The sequence below is a fragment of the Carassius gibelio genome, chromosome A20, assembly GCF_023724105.1.
Source record: "Carassius gibelio isolate Cgi1373 ecotype wild population from Czech Republic chromosome A20, carGib1.2-hapl.c, whole genome shotgun sequence".
Taxonomy (NCBI): domain Eukaryota; kingdom Metazoa; phylum Chordata; class Actinopteri; order Cypriniformes; family Cyprinidae; genus Carassius; species Carassius gibelio.
In genome coordinates, this window is record NC_068390.1 from 20,426,269 (window position 1) to 20,450,193 (window position 23,925).

Here is a 23,925-nt window from a genome sequence, read left to right on the forward strand (position 1 = left end):
AGTATAGGTCGGAAAAACAAAATCACTTTCTCAGTTGCATTTCTTTGTCGAAATGGAAATAAGTAAAGTAGTAGTGTCATCATCGTTTGCTTGGCTTCTGGCTTGTTCTCTGTGTGCGACCGGTACCACTGTGTACACCGCGGGGTGCTCGAAGAATCTACAAAAACACTGTTGACAAACAACGGGCGATAAAACGGCAGTTTATAAAATAAATGTAATATTAGTGCGTGTTAAGAAGATAGAAACCGTTAATACTTTTTAAAAAGTAAGATACACTGTAGAAACGCTTGTTTTCGACCCCCCTTTTGTCCAGAAAATGGTATGCGCCGATTTCCCCTGTCTCACTGTTGCCACATCGTTTGCTGCTCCGCTGTCTGTATGTCGGAAACCGTATTATGAACAAAATACCATCAACCTTTAGTGTGACTGTTCGGGGACAGAATATGATATTATTTCCGTCTACATTTCGGCAAATGGTGGTTATTTAAAATTGACACGTTTTTAAACCGGAGTCGGGCGGTGGGAAATGATGTCCTGTGACTGTCATGTCGGCGTCTTCACAGAAGAGCGAATGAAACATAATCTGGAGCTCGAGAGTGAAGGACTAACCATGCATCTTTATTTCCTTTGACGAGGACGAGCATCTCGACATCGAAATCAAAACCGAAATTTATTTTTTAGCGATATATCTATTTAAAGAACGTTAGAAAGGGCATATAAAATAGTTCAACTTTCAGATTTAGTGTATTGACTGGCATTAAAGGCGTCATCTTATCTATGATTAAAAGTGACATGAAATTGTTATAATTTCTAATTATATTTTTGAATATAGATACTTTGCGTTATTTTTTAATGTCTTATTTTCCATTGCTGGGGACTGGAGAAGAATGGAAATTTAGGAACTTTATATGCCGTGAAATTTTCACTTTGGCTCTTGTCACAAACTACTGTAGATTATTATTTAATTGAAGATTTATAATGTTGGACTCAAAGATGAAGGATGTGTGTCGCATCTGTGCAAGAGAGCTGTATGGGAACCAGCGGCGATGGATCTTCCACCCAACGGCCAAGCTGAGTCTGCAGGTGCTGCTGTCCCACGCATTGGGCAGGGAAATGACCCGAGATGGCAGGGGAGAGTTTGCTTGCAGCAAGTGTGCCTTCATGCTGGACCGAATGTACCGCTTCGATACTGTGATCGCCAGGGTGGAGGCATTGTCCATTGAACGGATGCAGAAGCTCTTGTTGGAGAAAGACAGGCTCAGGCAGTGCATTGGTGGACTCTACCGCAAAAACAATGCAGATGACTCTGGAGTGGATAGCGGTGCTGCAGACTCTTCTGTATTTGACTTCTCTAGGATAGCTGAAGCTGAATACAACGCTCTATTGCAGGATGATCTGGCATACTCTGTTTATGAGTCCTGGGCTGAGCATGGCAGCACTCAGGAGCAGGTTCAAGACCATCAATGCCTTGTTCATCAGTGCCATGTGGCAGCAGATGGCACTGTAGGTCCCCGTCCCAGGAAGTGCAAAGGGTGTGCTGCACTGCGAGTGGCAGATTCAGATTACGAGGCTGTCTGCAAGGTTCCCAGGAAAGTGGGTCGGAGCACTTCCTGCGGGCCCACCACACGTTACTCCAATAGTGTTCAGGACAGCGCTGAAGAAACCATCCCATCCACTCCTCCACCAGACACGGAACCTGACAAAAACAATCAATCTCGCCAACCCAGTGATTCAGTCTTTGTGAGTCCTGCCTCCTCTGTGGAGTCTTTGGACACTGCTGTTGATGTCACCCAAGAATCTTATCCAAAAACCCATCCTAACACCGTGCAGGGAGAGTCTGAAGAGGAACAATCTGCCATCAAGATGCCTAGTTATGTTTGTGGAATTGATATGGCCCTCAGCTTGCTTAAAAGCTTTGAATATCACCCTCTTCAGAGTCACAGAGGTAGTCGAATTCCTGTGCTCCTCAAACCTATCACTACACCAATGGGGAGTTCTTACCCTCTGCTACAGGTGCCTCCCATTGGGATAGAGTGTCCTATTTCTCCACATCTTCCAGATGCTCCTTCCAGTATCCAGCAGGAGCTTCAGCTTGAGTTGGCAGAAATGGAAGAGCTGTGGTTGGATGATTATGTGCAGTGCAAGCCATTGGGCCTTCAGAAGGTAAACAGGAAGACCCAAGGGATCTCAGAAAAACCTCAGAAACCCATTAGAATGAAGAAAAGGGGGAATAAATGAGGAATGTTTGAAAAACGTCTTCTGTTTGTACAATATATATTAAACGGGGAAGATGAATTCATAGGGCATAAACTAGATGAGCAGATGAAGAACTCCCTCAGGCTTTTTTTCCTCCCAGACCTCTCTGATTGCTTTTGATTACTAGGTTACCCATCATCTTCCTAGCAAATACAGTTGAGAGCAACAGTGCTTCCTGCCACAGGCTTATTCTAAAGAGATCATATTTACACTGCCAATCAAAACTTTAGGGTCAGTAAGATACTTTTGTTCAGCAATTGTGCATTTAGTTGATTCAAAATGATAGTAAAACATTTAAAATGTTACAAATAATATACATTTCAAATTAATGTTGCTCTTTTGATTTTTCTATTTGTCAAAGAATTCTGGAGGAGAAAAAAAATCACTGTTTCCACAATAGTGTTGACTGTTGAGGGATATGCCAACAGCAGTGTGAAGTATGATATATGATCATTTTGGCAATACAGTGTTTTTAATTGAACCCATTAATAGGTAAACTCTGATTGTGCTTATGTAATGACATATAAAGCAACAGTAAGTATGTGTAATCTGATATTTAGTGTTCACGGTAAGCAGTATTGTACTATGAAAAGCCACTTGTAATCACTTTATGTTACTGTAGACAGGGCTCAGAAACATTATCCTTTAACTGCAGTGCTACTTTTTGCGAACAGTAAAGTCTCTGTTTATTATAGAGAGACTCATTTTATATTAATCATTATAAGACCTTATGTCAGTAAATAGAGACAGAATGATAAGTGAAAATGAAAAACAAGGAAGTGAATGGCATGCTGTCACGTAAAAATAGGACTTCCTGAGGAAGCTGTAGAGGCTGCATGTGTCCTCTCACTAACATTAATAGTTTTTTTTATTCAGTAATAGATTTTGTATGATTAAACATGAAACAGCACTTTGAATACATTTACATTCTATAACATGAATATTGAGTAGGAAATTATAAAAGTATGATTGGATTGATTAATGTTATTTTTGTCAGGCCAGTTGATATTGCTTGCATCAGCAGAAAAGACAACTTTAATTTCAGATCAAATCAGATGTTAATAAATTTCTCTCTCTTTCTCTGAATCAATTAACTGTAATCTTGTTTTAATATTTGTTTCTATGAACTGTCTGATTCAGAGGTTGATTGAGGAGCAGCAGTGTCAACTGGCAGAATACGAGAACACAGCGGGCCAGTGTGTGAGCGAGCTGCAGACGGCCCGACAACAGGTCCAGTCTCTCCAGACCAAGATCCGAGACAGCGAGGGCAGTAATAAGGTACTGACAACAAATGTGATGTTTCATCAAGCAACAGTTATTTGTCATTTGACTGTCAAGTTATTAAGGTGTACTGTTGTTGTGTCTCATCAGGTATGAGAATCATTAAATCATTATTGTGCTCAGGTCTTTTGTTTGTGCGTGTCAATAGAAGTTACAGCAGAGGCTTCGGGACATGGAAAGTGAACTACGCTCTCTCAGAGAAGCAGCATGTGGTCAGGAGAGAAGCATACAGACCTTGACTGACTCACTCAACACTAAAGACTGTGAGGTATGTCTGCCCCGAAAGGCTTTCCTCACATGCTTGAAACACACTCTTTGGCATTTGGGCTAGTTAGTTAAAGTATGGGAAAAGTTACGTTTGAAGTCATATAGCCACATTAATTGATAATTATATAATCTAAAATCAGTTCTTTGAACTTTGCATATTAATATGTAATCTTTTTGAGTCACTTTGACCCAGAAACACATTTTTAGTATTAGCGAAGTAAGAATTCTTATGTTTCTGCTCCAAACATTGCAAAGGAGTTTAAATTCTGAAGTTTTTGAACATAGATTAAATTATAATTAACTAATAATAATAATAATTATTATTATAATTAAAACATTTATAATAATAAACATCAAGTAACAGGTAAAGGCATTCAAAAAAATAGAAAGAATTTATAATATATTTGACATTTAATTATATATGTAACATTATATACTTATATAATTAATATAATTAAATTAAATGATATTCTAATCAATGAAATTCACTTTTCAAGCTATGGATGTTAAATGAGGTAAAATAAGTGTTAGGTGACAACTTTTTGATAAAACTAACAATTAAAAAGCTGAAGACATTATCAAAAAATGACACATTTTTACATAACATAAAAGCTTTTGCTTTTATTTTTCTACATAAACATCTCAAACGCCCTATGATAAATCATGTGATTAGTGTGTGATTAGATCTATTTGCAATACTTAATTGATACATTCCTTATTTTTTGAAAATGAGATTCAAACTATGTTAATGAAAATAATGTATTTTCATGCTAGATTACTGATCTCCGCCAGCTCATTAAAGAGCAGAAGGAACTTCTACACTCTCTGACGCAACAGAACAACCATTCCCAGCTTCAGCTGCAGCAGGTGGGCATCCTCCTTCAGTAAAGTTTAAAGATCACACTCCTGTTTACTCTCAAATCCGTTTGAATCAGTTCTGTTAAGTGTAATTTTTATTACTGTCACTAGAGAATGACTTGGATATCTGGTTCTTTCTCCCAATTGCTTGACTGCTTGTTGGCACAGGTGTCTGGAGAGGCTCCGGGTCGTCTGCAGGCCGATCTGCTGGACCTCCAGGGCTCTCTGTTCTCAGCCCAGTTGGAGCTGCAGTGCCTTCAAAGAGCACAGCAGCATGGCCAGAGGCGAGAAGAAGACCTGGCTCATGCAAACCAGCTCCTACAGGCTGACCTGCAGAGAGCCCTGCAACACCACCAGGAGGCAGAAAGGCACAACCAGGATCTACAGGCTGCTCTAGAGAAGGCTCGCTTTGAGGTACAACAAATGGAGGAGAAATGGAGAGACGAATGTAAACAGAGGGAGAAAGAGGTTAAGGAGAGAAAGAGGACTATTCGGGATCTGAAGACCTCACTAGAGCACAAAGAACGTCTGATAGAAGTAAGACATGCAAAGAACATTTTGATAGTAATCAAGTCCTTGTACAGATAAACTTTCGCTAAGGATGTTAACCTCTGATGCTATACACTCTGTTTGATCAGGACTACAGTGAGCCGGTGGATAGTCAGAAAGAGCATGCTGGGAGTAGAGACAACCTCATCCACAAGCTAAAACAACGCATTCAGGAAAGAGACCGAGTACTGGAGGTACATAAATACATTTAAACAAACTATTTTACAAAACAAGTGCTTAATAGATCAAATAAACTTGCTGTCTATAATATTAATAGTAATAATAATAATTATCATTATTAAAAAGAAATATTATTATTTTAAATCATTTAGATATATGTACATTACTAAGTTTGTTGATGGTAAGATGCTCACCAAAGGTGCATTTATTAAATCAGAAATACAGTAAAAAGATTGTCAGATTGTCACGTGAATCTTCAGAAATCATTGTTATATTTGATGCTTAAGATACATCTCTTATTCTAATCAATGTTAAAAACCATTTTTGTGAAATCTGTGATATAATTCTTTTCAAGAATTTTTTATGTAGTTCAAAAGAACAGCATTTATTTGAAATAGAAATCATTATTAATGTCTTTACTGTCACTTTTGAGCCATTTAATGCTTCACTGCTGAATTAATTAGTATGAATGATGTATTTATAAAAATAAAAAAGAAACCCAAACATTTGAAGGGTATTTTATGTCTTTTATTTTTTATTTCCTTTGAATTACTATTGTGTATGAATCACTAACCTTTGCATCGCCTGTCTCAGAGAGCGATAGATGATAAGTTCACGTGCATGGAACAGAAGGAAGACGAGGTGCGTAAACTGCAACTGCTGCTGAGAGAGAAAGAGAGAGACCTGGAGAAACTTCAGTGTGTGCTGTCCAACAATGAAGAAACAATCATGGTATTCGTGTCACACCTGCATGCTGCCAAAATTGTGAATATCAGCATTATGATTTGTTCATAACTATTTTCATCTTCTAATCTGTACAGAGTCTGGAGTTGCTGCTTCGTGGGAAAGGTTTAGAGCTGGAGCAAGTTTGTCAGGCCTGGCACAATGCTCAGAGCATTCAGCGTGAGAAAGAAGAGTCACACATGCGCAGCCTGAGAGAAAGGGACACTTTAATCAGTCAGCTGCAGACATCACTGCACACACACACCAAAGAGGCGAAGGTGAATGCACACTTCAGATAATGCACATGTGTGCTCTTTTAAACTCTTTAGCTTCATTCTGTCCAACATGCATCTCTCTGCAGGACATGACTGCGGTCCTTCTCAGTAAAGTGTCAGTCGGGTCCAATGAGGTGGCTGAGGAGCTGAATTCTCGGCTTCAGCTCAAGGAACATTTGTTCCAGGAGCTGCTGTCGGACCGCAGCAGACAGACTCAAGAGCATCACTCACAAATCCAAGACCTGCTCAACACCATCAATGCGAGAGAGCAGTACATCAGGGTAACACTCTACCACTGACAGACATCGTAACACAATCGAATGTACCTCCTGAGCTTTAAATCACTCTTTAACATCACATTCAATCTCCCAGGATTCTGCGGGGCGTGTGGGTCAGGTGATAGCCGAACAGACCGCTCGATTGCAGGAGCTACGTAGGCAACTTCGATCGGCTAGCCCACAGTCAACTGAAGCAGACACACAAACTCTTCAGGATGAGCTCCGACTGACTCTCCGCAGAGAAAGAGAGGCCCAGAACCAGCTTACTGCCCTGCATGTCACCCTGGCATCCCACCAGGACCAACTCAAGACCCAGGCCTCAGATATAGAGGCTTTGAGCAGGACTTTGAGCATCAAAGAGGAAATCATCAAGGTTTGTGTCTAGCCTTTAAGTTGAAAATTAGAGATTTGTAGGTGTGGGTGTTTATTGAGTTGATTTATTCAGGACTTGCAGATGCAGTTGGTGGATCCGTCAGATTTACCACTAGTAGAGCAACTGACCCAAGATGTACAGATGCTGAGGGAGAAGGTGGAACATCAGGACCCTGCCTGCAGTAATCACACGGTAAGCATATCAACAAAACAATCCTGAGCTTAAAGGAAATAAGCTGAATGAGCATTAAACTACATGACTTGTTTGGTACTGTACAATTTCAACTGTTCATACCTATTTTGTATGATTATTATTTTTTAAGCAGGCTATATTGGATCCACTGGTGTCCATGGAAACAGGTCATGGGGCTAAATCTAATGCTGACTTTGGAGGTGGGGGCAGGCTGCAGTTTGGTCTGTAATGTGGCCTCCTGGTTGCAGAGGACAACATGATGCTTTGTGCATTGCATTGCGATTATAATTGCTAGATAAGCTTGTTCTGAGATTAACCAGTGTCTGAATTAGGAACAACTTGAATTGTGCATTTTTAGTTATTTGAAGCCACTAGAATCTTGTAGATGCTATCGTTATTAATTCTAACAACATAATTTTTACTTATATTTAATCTTAGCCGTGTGCATGAAGTTTTTGAATGTTTCTTTTTGTTTTTAATAGATTTAATCATTTGTATTTGAGCTAATTCTTCTAATATTCCACATGCTTAACTGTTATTTTTTAATTTAAAGCAAAAAACAAAAAGTTAATATATAAATTTGAGGACTTTAAAAAGTGGGTCTTATGTTATTTCACTGTCACTGTAGAACCCTGTAAAAATGCACTCTGGAAAGACTGAAGTACAAAATAACAGTTTCATTGTATTTAAGTGCTGCTTTGTTGTTTTAGAATAATAATTTATTCAGTATGTTTAGAGAATATATGTGACCTTGGACCACAAAACCAGTCTTAAGTCACTGGGGTATATTTATTAGCAATAGGCAAAAAAAAAAAAAACACTATTTGGGTCAAAAATTATTGATTGTTCTTTTATGCAAAAAAAAAAAAAATCATTAGGATATTAAGTAAAGATCATATTCCATGAAGATATTTTGTAAATTTCCTATTGTAAATATATCAAAACTTAATTTTTTATTAGTAATATGCATTGCTAAGCACTTAATTTGGCCAACTTTGAAGGTGATTTTCTCAGCATTTTGATTTTCTTGCACTGTCAGATTCAAGATGTTGTTGTCTGATTCTAACAAACCTAACATCGAATAGATTATTTATTCAGCTTTCAGATGATGTATAAATCTCAATTTCGATTTATAAAATTGACTCTTAATACGTGTTTTGTGGTCCAGGGTCACAGAAGTGTGTCTCTGCATGCATAATAATAACTGATGTTTGTAGCATGTCATATAGTATTCATGTCATGTACATGTCATATTAGTATTGAGTTGAATACATAACGTTACTGCCTAACTAATGCCTTTATGGACATTTACATAATATGTGTGTTGTGCTTTTTGATAAGTTTTTTTTTTTTTGATATGTACCATGATCATTTTGACTCTCAGTAAATTATTTGATGAAATATACTCAATCAAAAGAAAAAAAACAATGGGGTGATATGGTGAAAATGTGTTTATTTATATTGGGACATAGTGGGCCTTTGGGCTGATCTTTTCTCTTCTACATCTTTCTCTTCTCTTTTCATTGTTTTCCATTTCCCAAAGTCACAAGCACAATCAGTGTGCCAGTTCCAAGTTTAAAAGCTGCACAGTAAACCTAACCAAACACATTTTGTTAATATATTTAATTTATCATTTATATATGAAACATACAGTATATGCATTATGCAGCTAAAATAATTGATAAGTCTTAAACATGCCGTTTTGGACACTGTCCAACACACACAATGGAGCTCATTGCTCAGTATTGTCCTGTGACACACAATCCAGGTTCTAAAACCTTAACAGAAGCCAGTAGATTTGAATTTATAACAAATCTCAGTCGTGAAATTGTCACATTACTCTGTCCATTTGTAAAATAAATGCATTGCACACTAAGCATTAGTTCCTTAATTTATAGTGTTAGCAGCTTCCACTTTATAAAAAAAGTATTTGCAATATTACTTAAAAGTAGAATCTTGTTGGCTATAAACAGCTATACCTCTTTCTAAAATCCAGTATCACTGCAGTTTATATATATATATATATATATATATATATATATATATATATATATACTTAAACTAACACTTTATTTGGTAACACTTTACAATAAGGTTCCATTAGTTAATGTGATGAACTGTACATTTTTACAGTATTTATTAATCTTTTTAAATATTAGTTTATGAAAATACTGTTGTTCATTGTTAGTTCATGTTAATTCAGTACATTAACTGATGTTAACAAGCACAACTTATGATTTTAATAATGCATTAGTAAATTATGACATTGACATCAACTAAGATTAATAAATGTTGTAGAAGTATTGTTCATTCTTAGCTCATATTAACTAAAATAGTTAACTAATGAACTTTGTTGTAAAGTGTTACCCTTTTTTTTTTATTCTATTTTAAAGTTAGACAAAAACATAATAATAAAAAAACTTGTTGAATAGTCTGTTAACTTGTACAAATCATATTAACTTCTACAGTACTGTAATGAATCCAGAACTGGGTGGTGCTGAGTTTTGAGTATTTGAGTCTTTCAACTTGTTTTTGTTGTATACTGGCCTGAAGAATCTTTTTGTCATTGAGAGTCAATATGGTGCTGGATTAGCTTGGTTTTATGGTAGAATAGTTTGTGAATATGCTGCAGATGAAAGGTTACTCAGAGAAGCCCACTGTCAGTAAGATGAGCCTCCACTAGTCTCCATAGACACACATGCAACATAAGTGTATTGTATAAAAGCATTTGGGTGTATTTTTGCACTAACAATGCAACACTTTTTCCTTTAGGATTTATATCAGATGATGGAGAGGAGGATGATGAAGACTGCAAATAGTGAGTTTGCAGACTGTGCCATAGACGAGGAGTGCTCCAAATTGACGGCTCGGGCTTTGGGCAGTGTACAGGTACATTACAACATGTTGAAAGCATTATAGTACTGCATGTATTTTGGTCAAAGTCATTCATATATTTTATATACTGTATGTAGTTTTATGTCTGAAGGTGTAATATAAATACAGCACATCTGAAATATTTTGCATTTATATCAAGCTGCTGGTGGAGCAGAAGAGGGCAGTAGAGAGAGAACTGATGGAGCTCAAGTCCCAGCGTGTGTGTGTCAGGTTCTCCTAAAACAGGAAAGTTTTCTTTACTCTACGCTCTGAAAATGAAGAGCTCAAGATTATGGTGACAGGAAGAAGGCCTCAGAATGATGGACAGAAGAGCATGTCAGATGGACAGTCCGACGGACAGCTGGTGGATGCAGTTGGTGTAGAGGTGAGTTTGCTTTACAGCTGAAGGTTAATATCGTCCATGGGTTTATACTTCAAACTTTCATACATGTTTGTATTTCAGCCCAATGAAAGGGATCCAGTGTGTGACAAGACAGTGCGACTGAAGTCTGACTGAGCAGGTCCAGCAGGAGAGCAGAGAGCTTCAGGAGAGACTCGTGGTGTCAGAAGAACTGCTCAGTGAGTAATCGCACAAGCTCATCAGTGAAACTGCTGATAGAAATCTTTGTTAACAAATAATGCTCATATTTCCTAAAAAGCAAAAATTACATAAATGTATATAGTCAGAATGTATATAAAATAAAATGGTCAAAATAGTGCATTTGATTATGTTTAGTTATTTCAGGAGAGCAGGTTTTCAAAACAATGACAATTTTCTAAAAAAAATTTATTAAATGTTGATGCATTAAAATGATTATATAGATTATCTGAATTTGTGACAACTGAATTGTTGATAACTTGATAACTGAAATGATTCTTTTGCAGATATAATCAGACGCCATGTAAAATGCTTGAGTAAAATGGACTAAAATGAATAAATCTGACAAAATACTATATATTGAAATATTATATTTACTACTTCAATACTATAGTTTGATTAATATACTATTTTATACTATTGTTTACTATACAGTAAAACAATACTATAAATAAATCTACTATAATAATTTAAGTATATTTTGTAGGAAAAAAAATGGTTATTAACACTGACTCACAAACATAAATAAAAAAGCATTATATGAAATGTTTCAGTTCCTTAAACACCTATCTGTCTGGTATTTCGTGTAGCAGAAACATCAGTACAGCAGGACAATAAGCAGGTCCAGGTGGACATCCAGGATCTGGGGTACGAGACGTGACTGCAGAGAGAGAAGAGACCAGCAGCCCAGGTAGTCTCATTTGGAGTTACCACTAGGGGGCGTTATGTCTTAAAATTGTGGTGCTTAATTTTACTTTTTAAACACTATATCAAAACAACTTCTTGTAAATAACAAATATGTCTTTCTCTGCTGCAGAGTTTGATGATCTGGAGCTGTGCACATCTCTCTCTTATCATGATGGGGGCTCTCAGTGGTGGGGTGGTCCCAGTTAACTGAACTCTGGGATGACTGAACATGATGTGACATACCTGCAGCAGCTGGTAGAGGACCTGCATGGTCAGCTCTCCCAATCTCAGGCTCTGATCCGTAGCCTGAAGACGCAAACACGCGATCACACTCCAGTCAGCTCTCTTCGTAAGGTCAGCTGGGGCCTGGATAACTCTGAGGCACAGAGTACAGCTGAGGAGGACGAGGGCTGGCTGTCGTCTGATGGCTTCGAGTCTCTCCTCCGCCAGCCCAAGCAAGACCGAGAGTTGCAGGAGCTCGTCTCCCGTGTGACATCACTGGAGGAGCAGCTCAAGAAGGGCAAAGGTCATTCAGAAGATGGCAAAGCTGTGAATCGGCTGGGGTGAGTACTGTACATTCATGTGATGTTAATATAATAATATTTATGTAAATCCAATTAGATTATAATATGTATAAAGTAACATAAATTCAATAAAATGTAAGATTATTGTAATTTATCATGTGTAGTTTTTTTATATATATTTCATTTAATGTATATGGCATTTTTATAGTAAATTCTCTCTTCTGCTATAGAAAATGTATAGAAAATATTTTTTATAGCAATATGTATGTATGTATGTATGTATGTATGTTTGTGTGTGTGTGTGTATAAATATATATATATATATATATATAATGGTATTTTTGTTATATTTATGATATATTTCCATAATAAAAGATTTTACTACCATCCGAACAATTAAACATGATGTGAAACTTATACTTTTTTTATTTAATCAGTTTATCGTGTAATTTATTCTGTTCAAAATTGAATCAGTTGATAGCACTAACAATGTCACTGTAATTTCACTGTAAGTAATACTGCTATTTTCACTTTTCTCCCTGCAGTAAGTTTGACACGCTGATCCAAGCACAGGCCCGTGAGCTGTCTCACCTGCTTCAGAGGATGCGGGAGGGCCGTGGCGTGTGCCATATTCTGACTCAGACCCTGGGAGACACCACCAAGACCTTTGAAGAGCAGCTGCGCTCTAATGACATTGATTACAACATGGGACAGAGCTTCAGAGACCAGCTCTCCCAGAGCATCTCACTCGCTCAGAGAGTCAGCACCAAGATCAGCGGCCGTGAGTGAAAAATGCATAATTACCAACATACATCTGATAATATCAGAGTTTTTCTGCAAAAACATTGCAATTAATTACTTTATCAAATTACAGGGGATCACTCTGAAGTCCCAGATAACAAGTCAGGTCACGAGCTGCTTGCAATACGGTGAGTCAGCTGAACATGTTATTGATCATGCCTTGTCATTATAGCACTTCAGAACTGAATCAGGTTCCCCATTGCTGTCAGTACACTAAATCAGCCAGAACATGTGATGAGTATAGCACATTGGTCATATTGATTTGTTGAGATTTGTTTTATATTGACCGACTGTGCTGACACAAATTTCAGTTTAAACTCCCAATAAAGAGCCTTTGAGGAGTGCTTTAGCAAAGCATCTTTTCAAGAATCAAATATTGCAGCAACTACCTTACTATTAATAAGCAGCAAATTTATATTTGAATTTATAGAGAGAAATGTCGTAGTTAATAGTTAACGAGTGTTAACTATTCTAAAGTGTTCCTGAATTGTTAAAGAAGTTGTTGAGGATAGCTCAGAGGAACTGGAAACTAAACCATTCTGTTTTTTATTATTCCCATCCCTACTGCACAAAATCATGAATATTTTTTCCAAGGGTACATTTAACTAATAAGATAATTCACTTCTTGCATCACAGTGGATCTGTCATGGTTTTAATTGCAGTTTAAAGCCTTCTTTGTTGATCTGGTAGTGCTCATAACATCCACTTCTCTTATTTTCTCTGTAGCTCTGTCATGATGGAAAAATTAAAACAGGCTATCAATTTTTACCTATCATGTGTTCCCGGGGAATCGGGCCCCCAACCTTGCGCTTGATAATGCAATGCTCTACCAATTGAGCTACAATGGAAGCTCACAGCCAGAAAAAAAAAACATGATTTCCAGTGTGTAATCTCCTTCTGGAAATGTCTGTTTGTCTCTAATATTGCAGCCTTTAATGAGGTGAAAGAGAACGAAAGGGTGCGCAGATGGCCAACCAGATGCACGCCTGGACTTAACCGTATTTTGTTGCCAGTCAGCTCATTTAGCTGGGGTTTGTAATTGAGTGAAAACGGAGGGGATTTGAATCGGTTTGATGTCCTGATTGGTAGCTGTGCTGTGACCACCAGCCTCTGGATTGGGTGTTGACTCCTTCACTAATCAGGTTAAGTTATTAAAACCTCATGAGTGAAATAGGTCAGAGGCAGCTAAAGCTGACAGAGAAAGAAAGAGAGAGCGATAAAAATGAGAAGACAATGGAAGAAGACCACATGTGAAAGAAGAGCGTGACTGAATGGCAAAAGAGGACATTGACATTATCCTGTCCATGGAAGTGGATTTACTCTTTGGTTTTCATTTTGCTTGGTTACGGATATTACACCATACAGAAACAAGAAGTAACTTGATGCAACCATGAGCAACAAGGACTAATTTTATAAGCGTATAAGAGTTTGGATATGCTTTATGTTTGTTTATTGGAACACAGATGTGTCCCTTTTGACTGAAGCACCCTGTTTATGCACAGAGGAACACATCAGCCCAACAGGAAGGACCACGCATACTCGCACACTTCACCATGAGGGATTGTTGTGTTTGAGAGCTCATGGGGAAGGACGTTACATTTCAGGAAGACACTCTGATTACCCTTTTCCTCCTTTGGGAATAAATAGAAAAGCACAGAGGAACTGGTCTCCAAGAAAAAGGACTTACTGAACATTCAACATCAGTGGCTTTAGTTTCTTTGAAATCGAGACGAATGGAATTTAAAGTTGGCTTTGTCATTATTAGTTCCTGAAGGATGTGTTTGATCTGCTGTCCAGGAAGAACTTGAAAAGGAAGAGGAGTTTGAGGAGGACCACGCTGGATGTCACAGCAATTAGTATTTTTGCCTTTGTGTATGTATTAAAACTCTGTTGTGGGTTGGTAACAAAACAGATCTGTCTCTCAAAACGTGGGATATGTAATCTCTGGATTTGCCGCTACTTCGACTGCCGGTCCTGCTGCCCTTGACCTGCTCCTCTGTTTCGCAGCCAGCCAAGGGTTTGGAAAGCCAGGATGAAGTGGTTGTGACTGGGTCTCAAAGGAGGATAAGGGCTCAGGCAGGTCGAGGGGGCCATGGCTCCGCTGTGGAGGTCCATGCTGTCCAAAAGCAGCCCCTTGTACCGCGAATCACTCTTTTCCTTCTCTCTGTGGGAATGGCAGGTGCAGAAGAGAGAGTTGGCCATCGTCAAGAAGCAGATAGAAATGGAGAGAAGAATGCTGCACAGACAAATGGAGGAGTAAGAGCTTTGAGGTGTTTTACAGGAGTAGGTTTTAAAAATAAAATTGAAAAGAATCGTAAAATGTGACTATTTAAAGCTATGTTTGTATTTTTGTACTCTACTGTTTAAAAGTTTGGGGTTGTTAAGAATTAAAAGCAGTCTTCTGTGTTCACCAAAACATTTGATTGAGCAAAATACAGTAAAAACTGCAGTTTTGTAAAGTAATATTACAATATAAAACTTTTTTAAACTGTAAATTTACAATTTTTTTAAAAACTAAATGTAATTTATTCCTGTGATGGCAAAGCTGAATTTTCAGCAACCATTGCTCAAGCCTTAAGTGTCACATTATCCTTCAGAAATTATTTTAATATGCTAAATTGATCAGATCCTGGCATTTACATTTATTAGTTTAGCTGTTTTGACTTACAGAAGAGGAGAAGCGTGACACAGTTGCTTCATCATATGGATGTGCCACATTAACAAAAGTAATCATAAGTGGCTATTGCAGAAGTTTTTTTGTTTTGAGTAATTCTGAAAAGTGAGAACTTTTATATTCTGACAGTGTAATTATAGATTTCTTGTGTTTGCAGATTGTGCTTATTGTTTGTTTTTGTCATAACCCGAGTAATTAGCCATCACCACAACAAGCAACGGGATATTTTGTTGAGCATTTGGTTTGTATTTCTGCAGCTGGGTAGCCCCGCCCACTGTGAAATCTAATTGGTCCTACACTGTACATTAAGCATCATATTGCTTCTGATTGGCTTACAGACGTCTCTCACTGTCACCTTATGGCAGAGAGTAAGTTCAATTTTAATACAAACAAAGCTAAATGTCATTTTTGTCTGTCCTCAGGCAAAGTAAGGAGCTACAACAGAAGGACAAGCTCATTGAGTCACTACGCTCCAAACTTGACCAGCAACAACCACGATTGGATACGTCTACTAGCAGTCATGCCCTCTCTGTGGCTACAGACCAGTCAGACAGGACCTCTTTTGTGTCAGATGGTCATGGCTCAACCAATGAGGATCTAGAGCTGTGCTCCAAGCTAGACGCTGCAAGCAAATATGGCCAGGAGGAAGCAGCGAGAATTGCAACAGGTTTTTGACTTTATTAAAATCATATTTCTATATTTTATTATGTTCCCTCCCCTTCATCATATTCTGGTTAGTTTCTCATCCTCCTTTTTTCATTGTCTATCTGTTTTGTTTCAGACTCGTGCGATCATAGAGGCCCAGCATCATTACATCCATCCAAACCTCCATCTATCACTTCATCACACAGCCACCAGTCCTTCATAACCTCTCCCAGCATGCACTGCACACCACGTAGGCCAATGGAAACCCAAGCACAGACAGGTAGGAAGAGCGAGGGGTACCAAACCACACACATGCCCTTTTAATATCTATCATAACAATGTTATTTTTTTCACTATGTGCACTGCCGTTCAAAAATTTGGGGTCAGTACGTTTTTTTATTTTTTATACTGTATATGGTGTTTTTATTTAAAATAAATAATAAATATATCACTATGAACTTTCCATTTAAAAGAGTCTTGGAAAAAAGCTTGCTCTTTTCATAGAAATGTTAAGCTCCACAACTGTTGTCATACAAACCTATGAAGTCATTGATGCATCATGCAGTTGTTGAATGTTCAAGCACTAAATTTTCCTTAATCTCATTTCTCCCATAAAAGTTTCCCAACATCCTCTATACAAGATTGAATTGAAGAAACAATTTACTAATGAAAATGAGATTTTAGCATGCAAAATGTTATTTCTTGCATCTAAATTTTCATACATTACTGAAATCAGTCATTGGGAGATTAGATCACATTTGTCTTCATCCCCTTCTGCATCTTCTTTTATTTATATTATCATTATATTATAATTAATATTTTCAATATTGATAACAATTAAAAAATGACCAAAAATCTGCAATATTAAAATGATTCCTGAAGGATCGTGTGATGGAGGAATGACTTCTGAAAATTGAGCTTTGCCATCACTGTAAAAAAAAAATTACATTTGAAAATATTAATATAGAATACCATTATTTTAAATTGTAATAATATTTTAAAATATTAATGTTTTACTGTATTTTGGTTAAATAAATGCAGGCAGAGTGAACATGAGAGACTTCTTGAAAGGATTTCAGAAACATAAAAAAATCCTACCAACCCCAAACACTTTGACCAATAATGTATATACTAAAACTTTTACATTCTCTCCATAATATTTGGTTTTCTTATCCGGGTAGTAGGCTACCATGGTCCTCAGATCAAACCCCTTCCTGCATTTCCATTGGTCTCCCATACTCAGCCTGACCATAATAGCATACACCCACTATCCCATCATGCCTATGAGCAGTCACCTTTAAGACCAGGCACGTATGGAGACGTGTCCTCTGGTTCCTCTGGGTATCAGTCAGGCCATACAGGTTAGAGTTCATTCTAATCCTAACATATTGTTGTCATATATCGTTTTGTAAAACTTATCCTTCTCTTTTTAATCAATGCTTTAGGTGCAGAATTGATGGAAGAACACTTAAGGGAGATTCGCACACTCCGGCGGCGTCTAGAAGACTCTATCCAGACCAATGACCGTCTGAGACAACAGCTGGAGGAGAGATTGGCCTCCTCTGGCCGAAATGGAGGTCAGAGATTCACACAATCATATTCACCCAGTCAGTTTGTTTATATTATATATTGCTTGTATGTTTTGAATGTGTCTATATTTTCTCTTACCTTTCACTAGCAGGTGGAGCGCCCACTAACATCTATATCCAAGGTCTTGATTCTGCCAGTCAGCTGTCCAATGAGATTCGATCTCTGAAAGAGGAAAATGATGCCTTGCAGAACCAACTCCAGCAGGCCAGGACAGGTAAGATCTTAGTCATACTATATTCATAAGGAATACTTCATACCAGCTTTAATATATATTAAGTGTAAATGATCAAGCAAAGTTTCTTCTCAGTGTTCACAGTGGAAAAATATCGCTTAGTACACACAGTATACATTCAGCATAGGCATTCATCTTGGAAATAAAAAAAGTTCATTAAATGTTATAATTCCAAAAAAAGTTCTAAAGTTTTAGTAATTCTATTTTGTTTGTCATTGATTATTATTCGATATTTTTTATTAGTTCATTTTATTCATAGTTTTTATTCATTTTTAATTCAGTTATAGTTATTTTAGTGCATCATGTTAATCTAAATGAAAAATAGACTAGCTGCAATAAAATACGTTTTTTATGTTTTATTTCAGTTAATGTTTGTTTCAAGTAATGGAAATGTAGGCAGTGTTTCCTGAGTCTTGAGATGTTTTGCATTCACATGCAGAAGGAAGTAAAGAGATGGAGCGGCTGAGAGAGGCGGTTCTGTCTGGGCGTGGCCAGTTAAAGCAGGCGGAGCTAGAAGCCGACAGATGGGCGGATCAGTGCAGACGGCTGCAGGCTCAGGCAGTACTGCAGCTCAAACAAGAGAAACAGAACAGCCTGGACAACAGCGCCAGGTACAGTGTCAGACTACAAGAGCCCTTTGTAACCTCCGCAAAACCAGATTTTGCTCTGGACTAAAATGTGGCAGACTAACTGACTGAATAATATTTGTGTGTATACATCTGTGAACAGGTTACAGCATGAAGTGAATGTTCTCCAGCAGCAGCTGAATGAGTGTGAATGTCTAGTGCACACGCTGCAGTGTGAACTACAGGTGTATCAGAGAGTCTGTGGCTGTACTGAGAGCAGCACGGGTAAGAAACAGATACCCCTGTCTGATACTCAAAAAGCCATTGAATCTCTACAGTTAAATTAACATTTAAAATTTGTACTAGATTGAAATTTACAGCAAAAATCTTGTCCATCTTGCTTTAGATTGAGTATAGGTTGGCCAAAATTGATGATTTTATTGATGGTTTATTAATTTGTTTTGTACCCTGTACTACTCTAGGCTCAGGATTGAGTTTGAACTTTGACCTACGGGAGCGAGAGTCTAACATACATTTGTTGACGCAGCAGTTGAGAGAGAGGCTGGACCAGAGTATTCCCTGTCCCTCAGCCAGGAAACAGCTCTTTCTCGGTGAGAAAACCAATTATAATAATCAATCACATTTTTATCATGACTTTAATTCACATGTTTATGAATGCCTTGAGACATATTTATGATATTTTCATTTACCCTTGTCTCAGTGTCTGCTGTAGACCAATCACCATCTCCTCCTGTTCGAGATACAGGGTTCTTCAGCCCTGCTTCACCAGCTGTGGAACCAGATGACCCAAAGTCTTCTGTTAGTGGTAAGAGTTTTATATAACACACTTTTGATGTTTTATATAAGATCTAAACTCACTCGAGTAAATTGATGTCACAGAAAAATGATTAATCAATGCATGTTTTTTAAATAGACTCATCTAAGTCTGGTGCTGAAGCTCTTGAGGTTGAGGCCCCTGACAGCTCCTTCGGCTGCATGACTGGGCTTCACATGATTGCTCACGTGGATGACTTCAGTGCCCTTCAGAAGCAACTACTGGAAGGGAAGGCTGTTATCCGCAACATGGAGCAGGCAATGCAGTCCAGCACAGGATCACCAAAACTACCAGAGGTCAGTATAAAATATGATTTAAGACGAAAGGCTGATGTGATTTGAGTGGACGGACAATACAGAGATTTATATTTATTTAGTAGAGCTGACAAATTAATACAAATGGAATTAAATTTATGATTAAATTAAATTAATTAATTGCATACATCAGAGTTTCCCCATGGGTTGATCAAAAGCTAATGATTAAATCATTAAAAAAATTTAATTACATAAATATAAAAATATATAAACAATAAAAAACTTCTTTACCTTCATGTGATGTGACCATTAATCAGAGAACAATGAACATGCAAAAACATTTGTATTTAACATTAATCTCAGGGGTACTTTAAGTAAATATTTGAAGTCAAAAGGGGTTTGGCTGATGAATCCCTGGCACAAATCATCACTGCAGTATCTGCTGAGAAAATCCCTTCAAAATAAAAATGAAGATTTTTTAAGAATTCTTAAAATAAGAATTTTTGCAGTGCATTTTTAATTTCCATATGTTCGAACATGAACACATCACTGACCTACTGTCTGTTTTAGAATTGAGTTTATATTATCTGTAGTTTTTTTTTTCAGTCAGATTGCCATGGGTATGAATAAATATGTTATTTTTTAGATTTAAAAATAATTAATCATACTAAATTAACACGGTCTCTCCTCTACAGGGTTATATGAAGAACTTGCACACCGGCACTAAAACACTGAAGCAGATTCTGGAGGAGACAAGCTCTCTCTTAAGAATATTCTGGAAGGCGTCTCTGCCCTGCACTGAGACCACGGCCCAGCAGCTCAGAAAGGTCAGAGGCCACTTAGAGATTAAACAATTAACTTATTACAATATTTCTCGGAAACAGTATTTACTTTTGTGCTCCTTTGAGATATCACTTTTACATGCACCTGTTCGAGAAATCCACTCTGACAGTGACAGATAAGGAATCCAGGAATGAATTAAACCATTTATAAAAAATGTTTGAATGTCTGTTATTGGTGTAATCCTAAAGGGTTTCTTGTAAATGTGTATGTGTAGGAGCAGTCTTTGAGAAAAGAGGTTTTCACTCTGAGGCGCAAGTTGTCTGATCAAGAGCAGCTGCTCAGGGACACGATGGAGAATCTGAGGACCTCCAGTCGCACTAAAGACAGCATGGAGCAATTCATCGTCAATCAATGTGAGTTAATCTCTCCTCTCTTCTCTTTGTTCATGTTTATTGTTCTTCTCTTCACTTTATTTTATTTGTATCCAGTGTCAAGAACACGTGATGTGTTGAAACAAGCTCGCTCAAATCTAGAGGTGAGTCTTTTCTATCATTCATACATGCATTTTTTTATTTTTTTTTACAGCTTTAAGCATGTAGGGTGTGTGATATCATGGACGTGCTGTTCTGACATGCGTTTTTTCTGAGCACTTACACTTAAAAGCCTTTTAAACAGCGCCTGATTACTGGACTATGTTATCTTTAGCATCTGATTGTGCTAATTCTGTCAAAAATACACAAGCTTTACAAATAAACACAATTGGTTATGAATGCATGCCTGTATATTGCATGCCTGGAAACCCAAAGGAGTCAATCAGACGATTAAAGGCTTTATCCCCAGTTCTTTCTCACCGGATTATTTTCCATCTGTGTATTTCTATGTCTTCTGAGTTATTCCAGAAGAATGAACTCAAGATTACCTCTCTAGGCTGCACCCCTCTCCCTTCATCCTTCCGTTCGCTCTCATCCACTCCTTCCTGGTCTGATAGAGGTACTGCGCTCTGGGTACATGTGTGTGTTAGTGTGTATGTGTTTGTCTAGCAACACATGCATGCCTGACCTCATGTAACCAGACGTCTGACCATCAGCATGAAGTGTCATACACCTTTTTTCATACAGTAAAAACTGTAGTAATTCTAAATTCTAATTCTAAATTTTTTTTATTAGCAAAAAAAAAAAATAGCAGCTGTTACATTACATTCGTTAGTGTAACATGACACTCTAAACATCATTCAAAATATGCTGAAACATTTCTTCTTATTATTAATGTTGAAAACAGTTGTGCTGCTTCATATTTTTGTGAAAACTGTGATACAAAACTTCTACAATGAACCAAAGATCAAAAGAAACATTTGAAATAGAAATCTTTTGTGACATTATAAATGTCTTTACCGTGACTTTTGATTAATTTAACGTGTCCTTGCTAAATAAAGGTATTTCTTAAAAAAACTGTACTGAACCCAAACTTTAAATGGTAGTATAACTTGCACTTTGAATAGAATTTCACCTGCAGTATGAATAGAGCCTGTATCTCATTAACAAAACACTTTCTGTAATACAAACTCCAGATCCTTGTCAGAAGCGTTTATTGTGGCATTCTGGGAAAATAAAGTGGAATCCAGCCGGTCATATGGGAACTGATCATGTCAGTCAGCTCTTACCATTTTTGTGTTCAATATTGCACACACTGAGACTAGTCAGACCTGACAGTAATTTAGTCATCACATAGTATGCTGGCCTCAATAACACCATTTGCTTTGTACTCTAATGGCACAGTTAAGAATTAGTGATGGAAAGCTTCTTATTTAAGAATGATCGTTGCTCTCTTTGTTCAGGTGAGGTCTCAAGAGCCTCCCTCCAACATGCCTCCTCTCTTGGTTGGAATTTTGTGACCCCTCATGCTCAGGATCAGTGGAGTGACAGACAGGTGCCCTGCAGAACAGACTCCAGACTGAGTCCTGCTGTCTCTCTCTCTCTGAGGGAATCAGAGTCGTATTAATTTACCCTAAGATGCATTAGTTGTCCATGGATCATGTGTAGATCTATCATTCTAGATCTATCAGTTAGCTTTATTTATTATATAAGAACCACCAAAAAGCTCTCAAAGTTCCATTTGATAAGATTAGTATTCTAGATGTTTGGATTATCAATCATGTCTCCAACCAAAGTAACATCTCATGGGTTTGTGTTTGGTGTTAGGGTTTATAATGAACCAGCAACACAATTCATGTGTAATTATAATACTACTGTGCTACCAGCCAGACCTGCTACACTGTAAATGAAAGTCACCCCAAGGACGAGCTGAAGACCGATGGTGCAATAATATTTCAATAAGCCTGCTGCTGTAGTCTTGACATTGGAATATAAGACATGTTTGTTTTGTGTTATTGCCAAAGTTTGAGTCTGTTGCTTTTAATGAACTAACCCTCTGCTGTGTTTTGTTCTATTAAACCTGTAGTAGAGTCTTTCATTTCCTTTTTTCTCTTTCTTTTATTATTATTATTATTATTACTGTTTTAACATTTAACATTTTCCTGTTTTATAATTTTCTTGTACTGAAGAGTATTTTTGATTACTGTTTAGTTTTGGTCCAAAAAATTTATAGAAAATATTTTTTATATTTTTATTTTTATTTGCTGTATCAGCTCTTCCTGATGGACCTTTTTTCACTTTTTTTTTTGTTGCACTTTATTTATTTTTTGTTATTTGATTTGTTATATATATATATATATATATATATATATATATATATATATATTTATAGACTTGCAAGGTCTGTAAACTGTTCCCATGAGATAAAAGGATTCACTTGAAACATTTCTCAGGTTACGGAGTTAAAATTTCTGGGCTAAATCATTATCTTGTTAGTCATTGCAGACCATTTTGCAGATTGTAAATTGTGAGAGAACATTTGCATAGATTTAATGTTTTACCCGGTCTGGGTGATGTGGGTTTGGAAGCCTGTTGCTCTTGTATGAACCACATGAATTATGCTGTTCTTTGCAGTATTTCAGTATTCCACAACAGTGCAAAAAGTCCTGGATTTTCTGCTGTATATGTTTAATGATCTGGTGCCATTTTGTTTGCTTTGTATATTATGTATTTGTTTATGAGACGCCTGTTTGCTGCTGTCATTAGGTCAGGCATGCACCGGTTATGATGACAAATAAGAGCCATGGGTCCTTTCAAGTCAACCTCACACTCATTGTTCTATGACAAACAAAACATTTCTCAGAGGTTTGTCATTTTGTAATTTAATTTGTTCAAAATATTAGTAGCAATGCAATTTGATTTTACATTTCTCTTTGTAAATTAATGTAAACTGAGTGAGGGTTGTTAATGGGTAATGCATTTTGTATATCAACGAAAAAAGAGGAAACTCAAAACAAAAAGTGACAAAATAATAAAAGGGAATTATACATGTCTCATTGTGTAATATTTGCCCTATTTCTTGATTATATAACATTAGTTATGTCTTAATGGCACAAACATCTTCATACAAATGTCCCAGTTGTTGGATTTTTATATTGAAGATATTTTCTCTTGTTGTACCATCCCAACAGATGGCACAGTACAGTTACTCTACATTAAGTTTTATGTCATGCTTAATACATCATGCATTTTACTTGCC

The 23,925-nt window shown here is 37.1% G+C and overlaps 1 protein-coding gene across 1 annotated transcript; it reads left to right on the top strand.

The window, feature by feature from the left end:
- Positions 1–330: 330 nt before the first annotated feature.
- On the top strand, positions 331–22,759 carry LOC127938693 (myomegalin-like). The gene is given in 37 exon segments (XM_052535501.1): positions 331–2,163; positions 3,397–3,534; positions 3,686–3,805; positions 4,579–4,671; positions 4,831–5,199; positions 5,301–5,405; positions 5,986–6,123; positions 6,213–6,392; positions 6,476–6,670; positions 6,762–7,040; positions 7,113–7,232; positions 7,363–7,432; positions 10,005–10,045; positions 10,047–10,159; positions 10,236–10,491; positions 10,570–10,619; positions 10,621–10,685; positions 11,295–11,360; positions 11,363–11,395; positions 11,522–11,954; positions 12,461–12,696; positions 12,790–12,844; positions 15,813–16,057; positions 16,172–16,315; positions 17,217–17,396; positions 17,481–17,612; positions 17,714–17,839; positions 18,297–18,468; positions 18,587–18,708; positions 18,906–19,034; positions 19,157–19,249; positions 19,358–19,554; positions 20,208–20,339; positions 20,570–20,708; positions 20,784–20,830; positions 21,195–21,285; positions 22,130–22,759. Coding segments are annotated over 37 exon segments (6,453 nt in total). The 5' UTR covers positions 331–978; the 3' UTR covers positions 22,294–22,759.
- Positions 22,760–23,925: the final 1,166 nt, after the last annotated feature.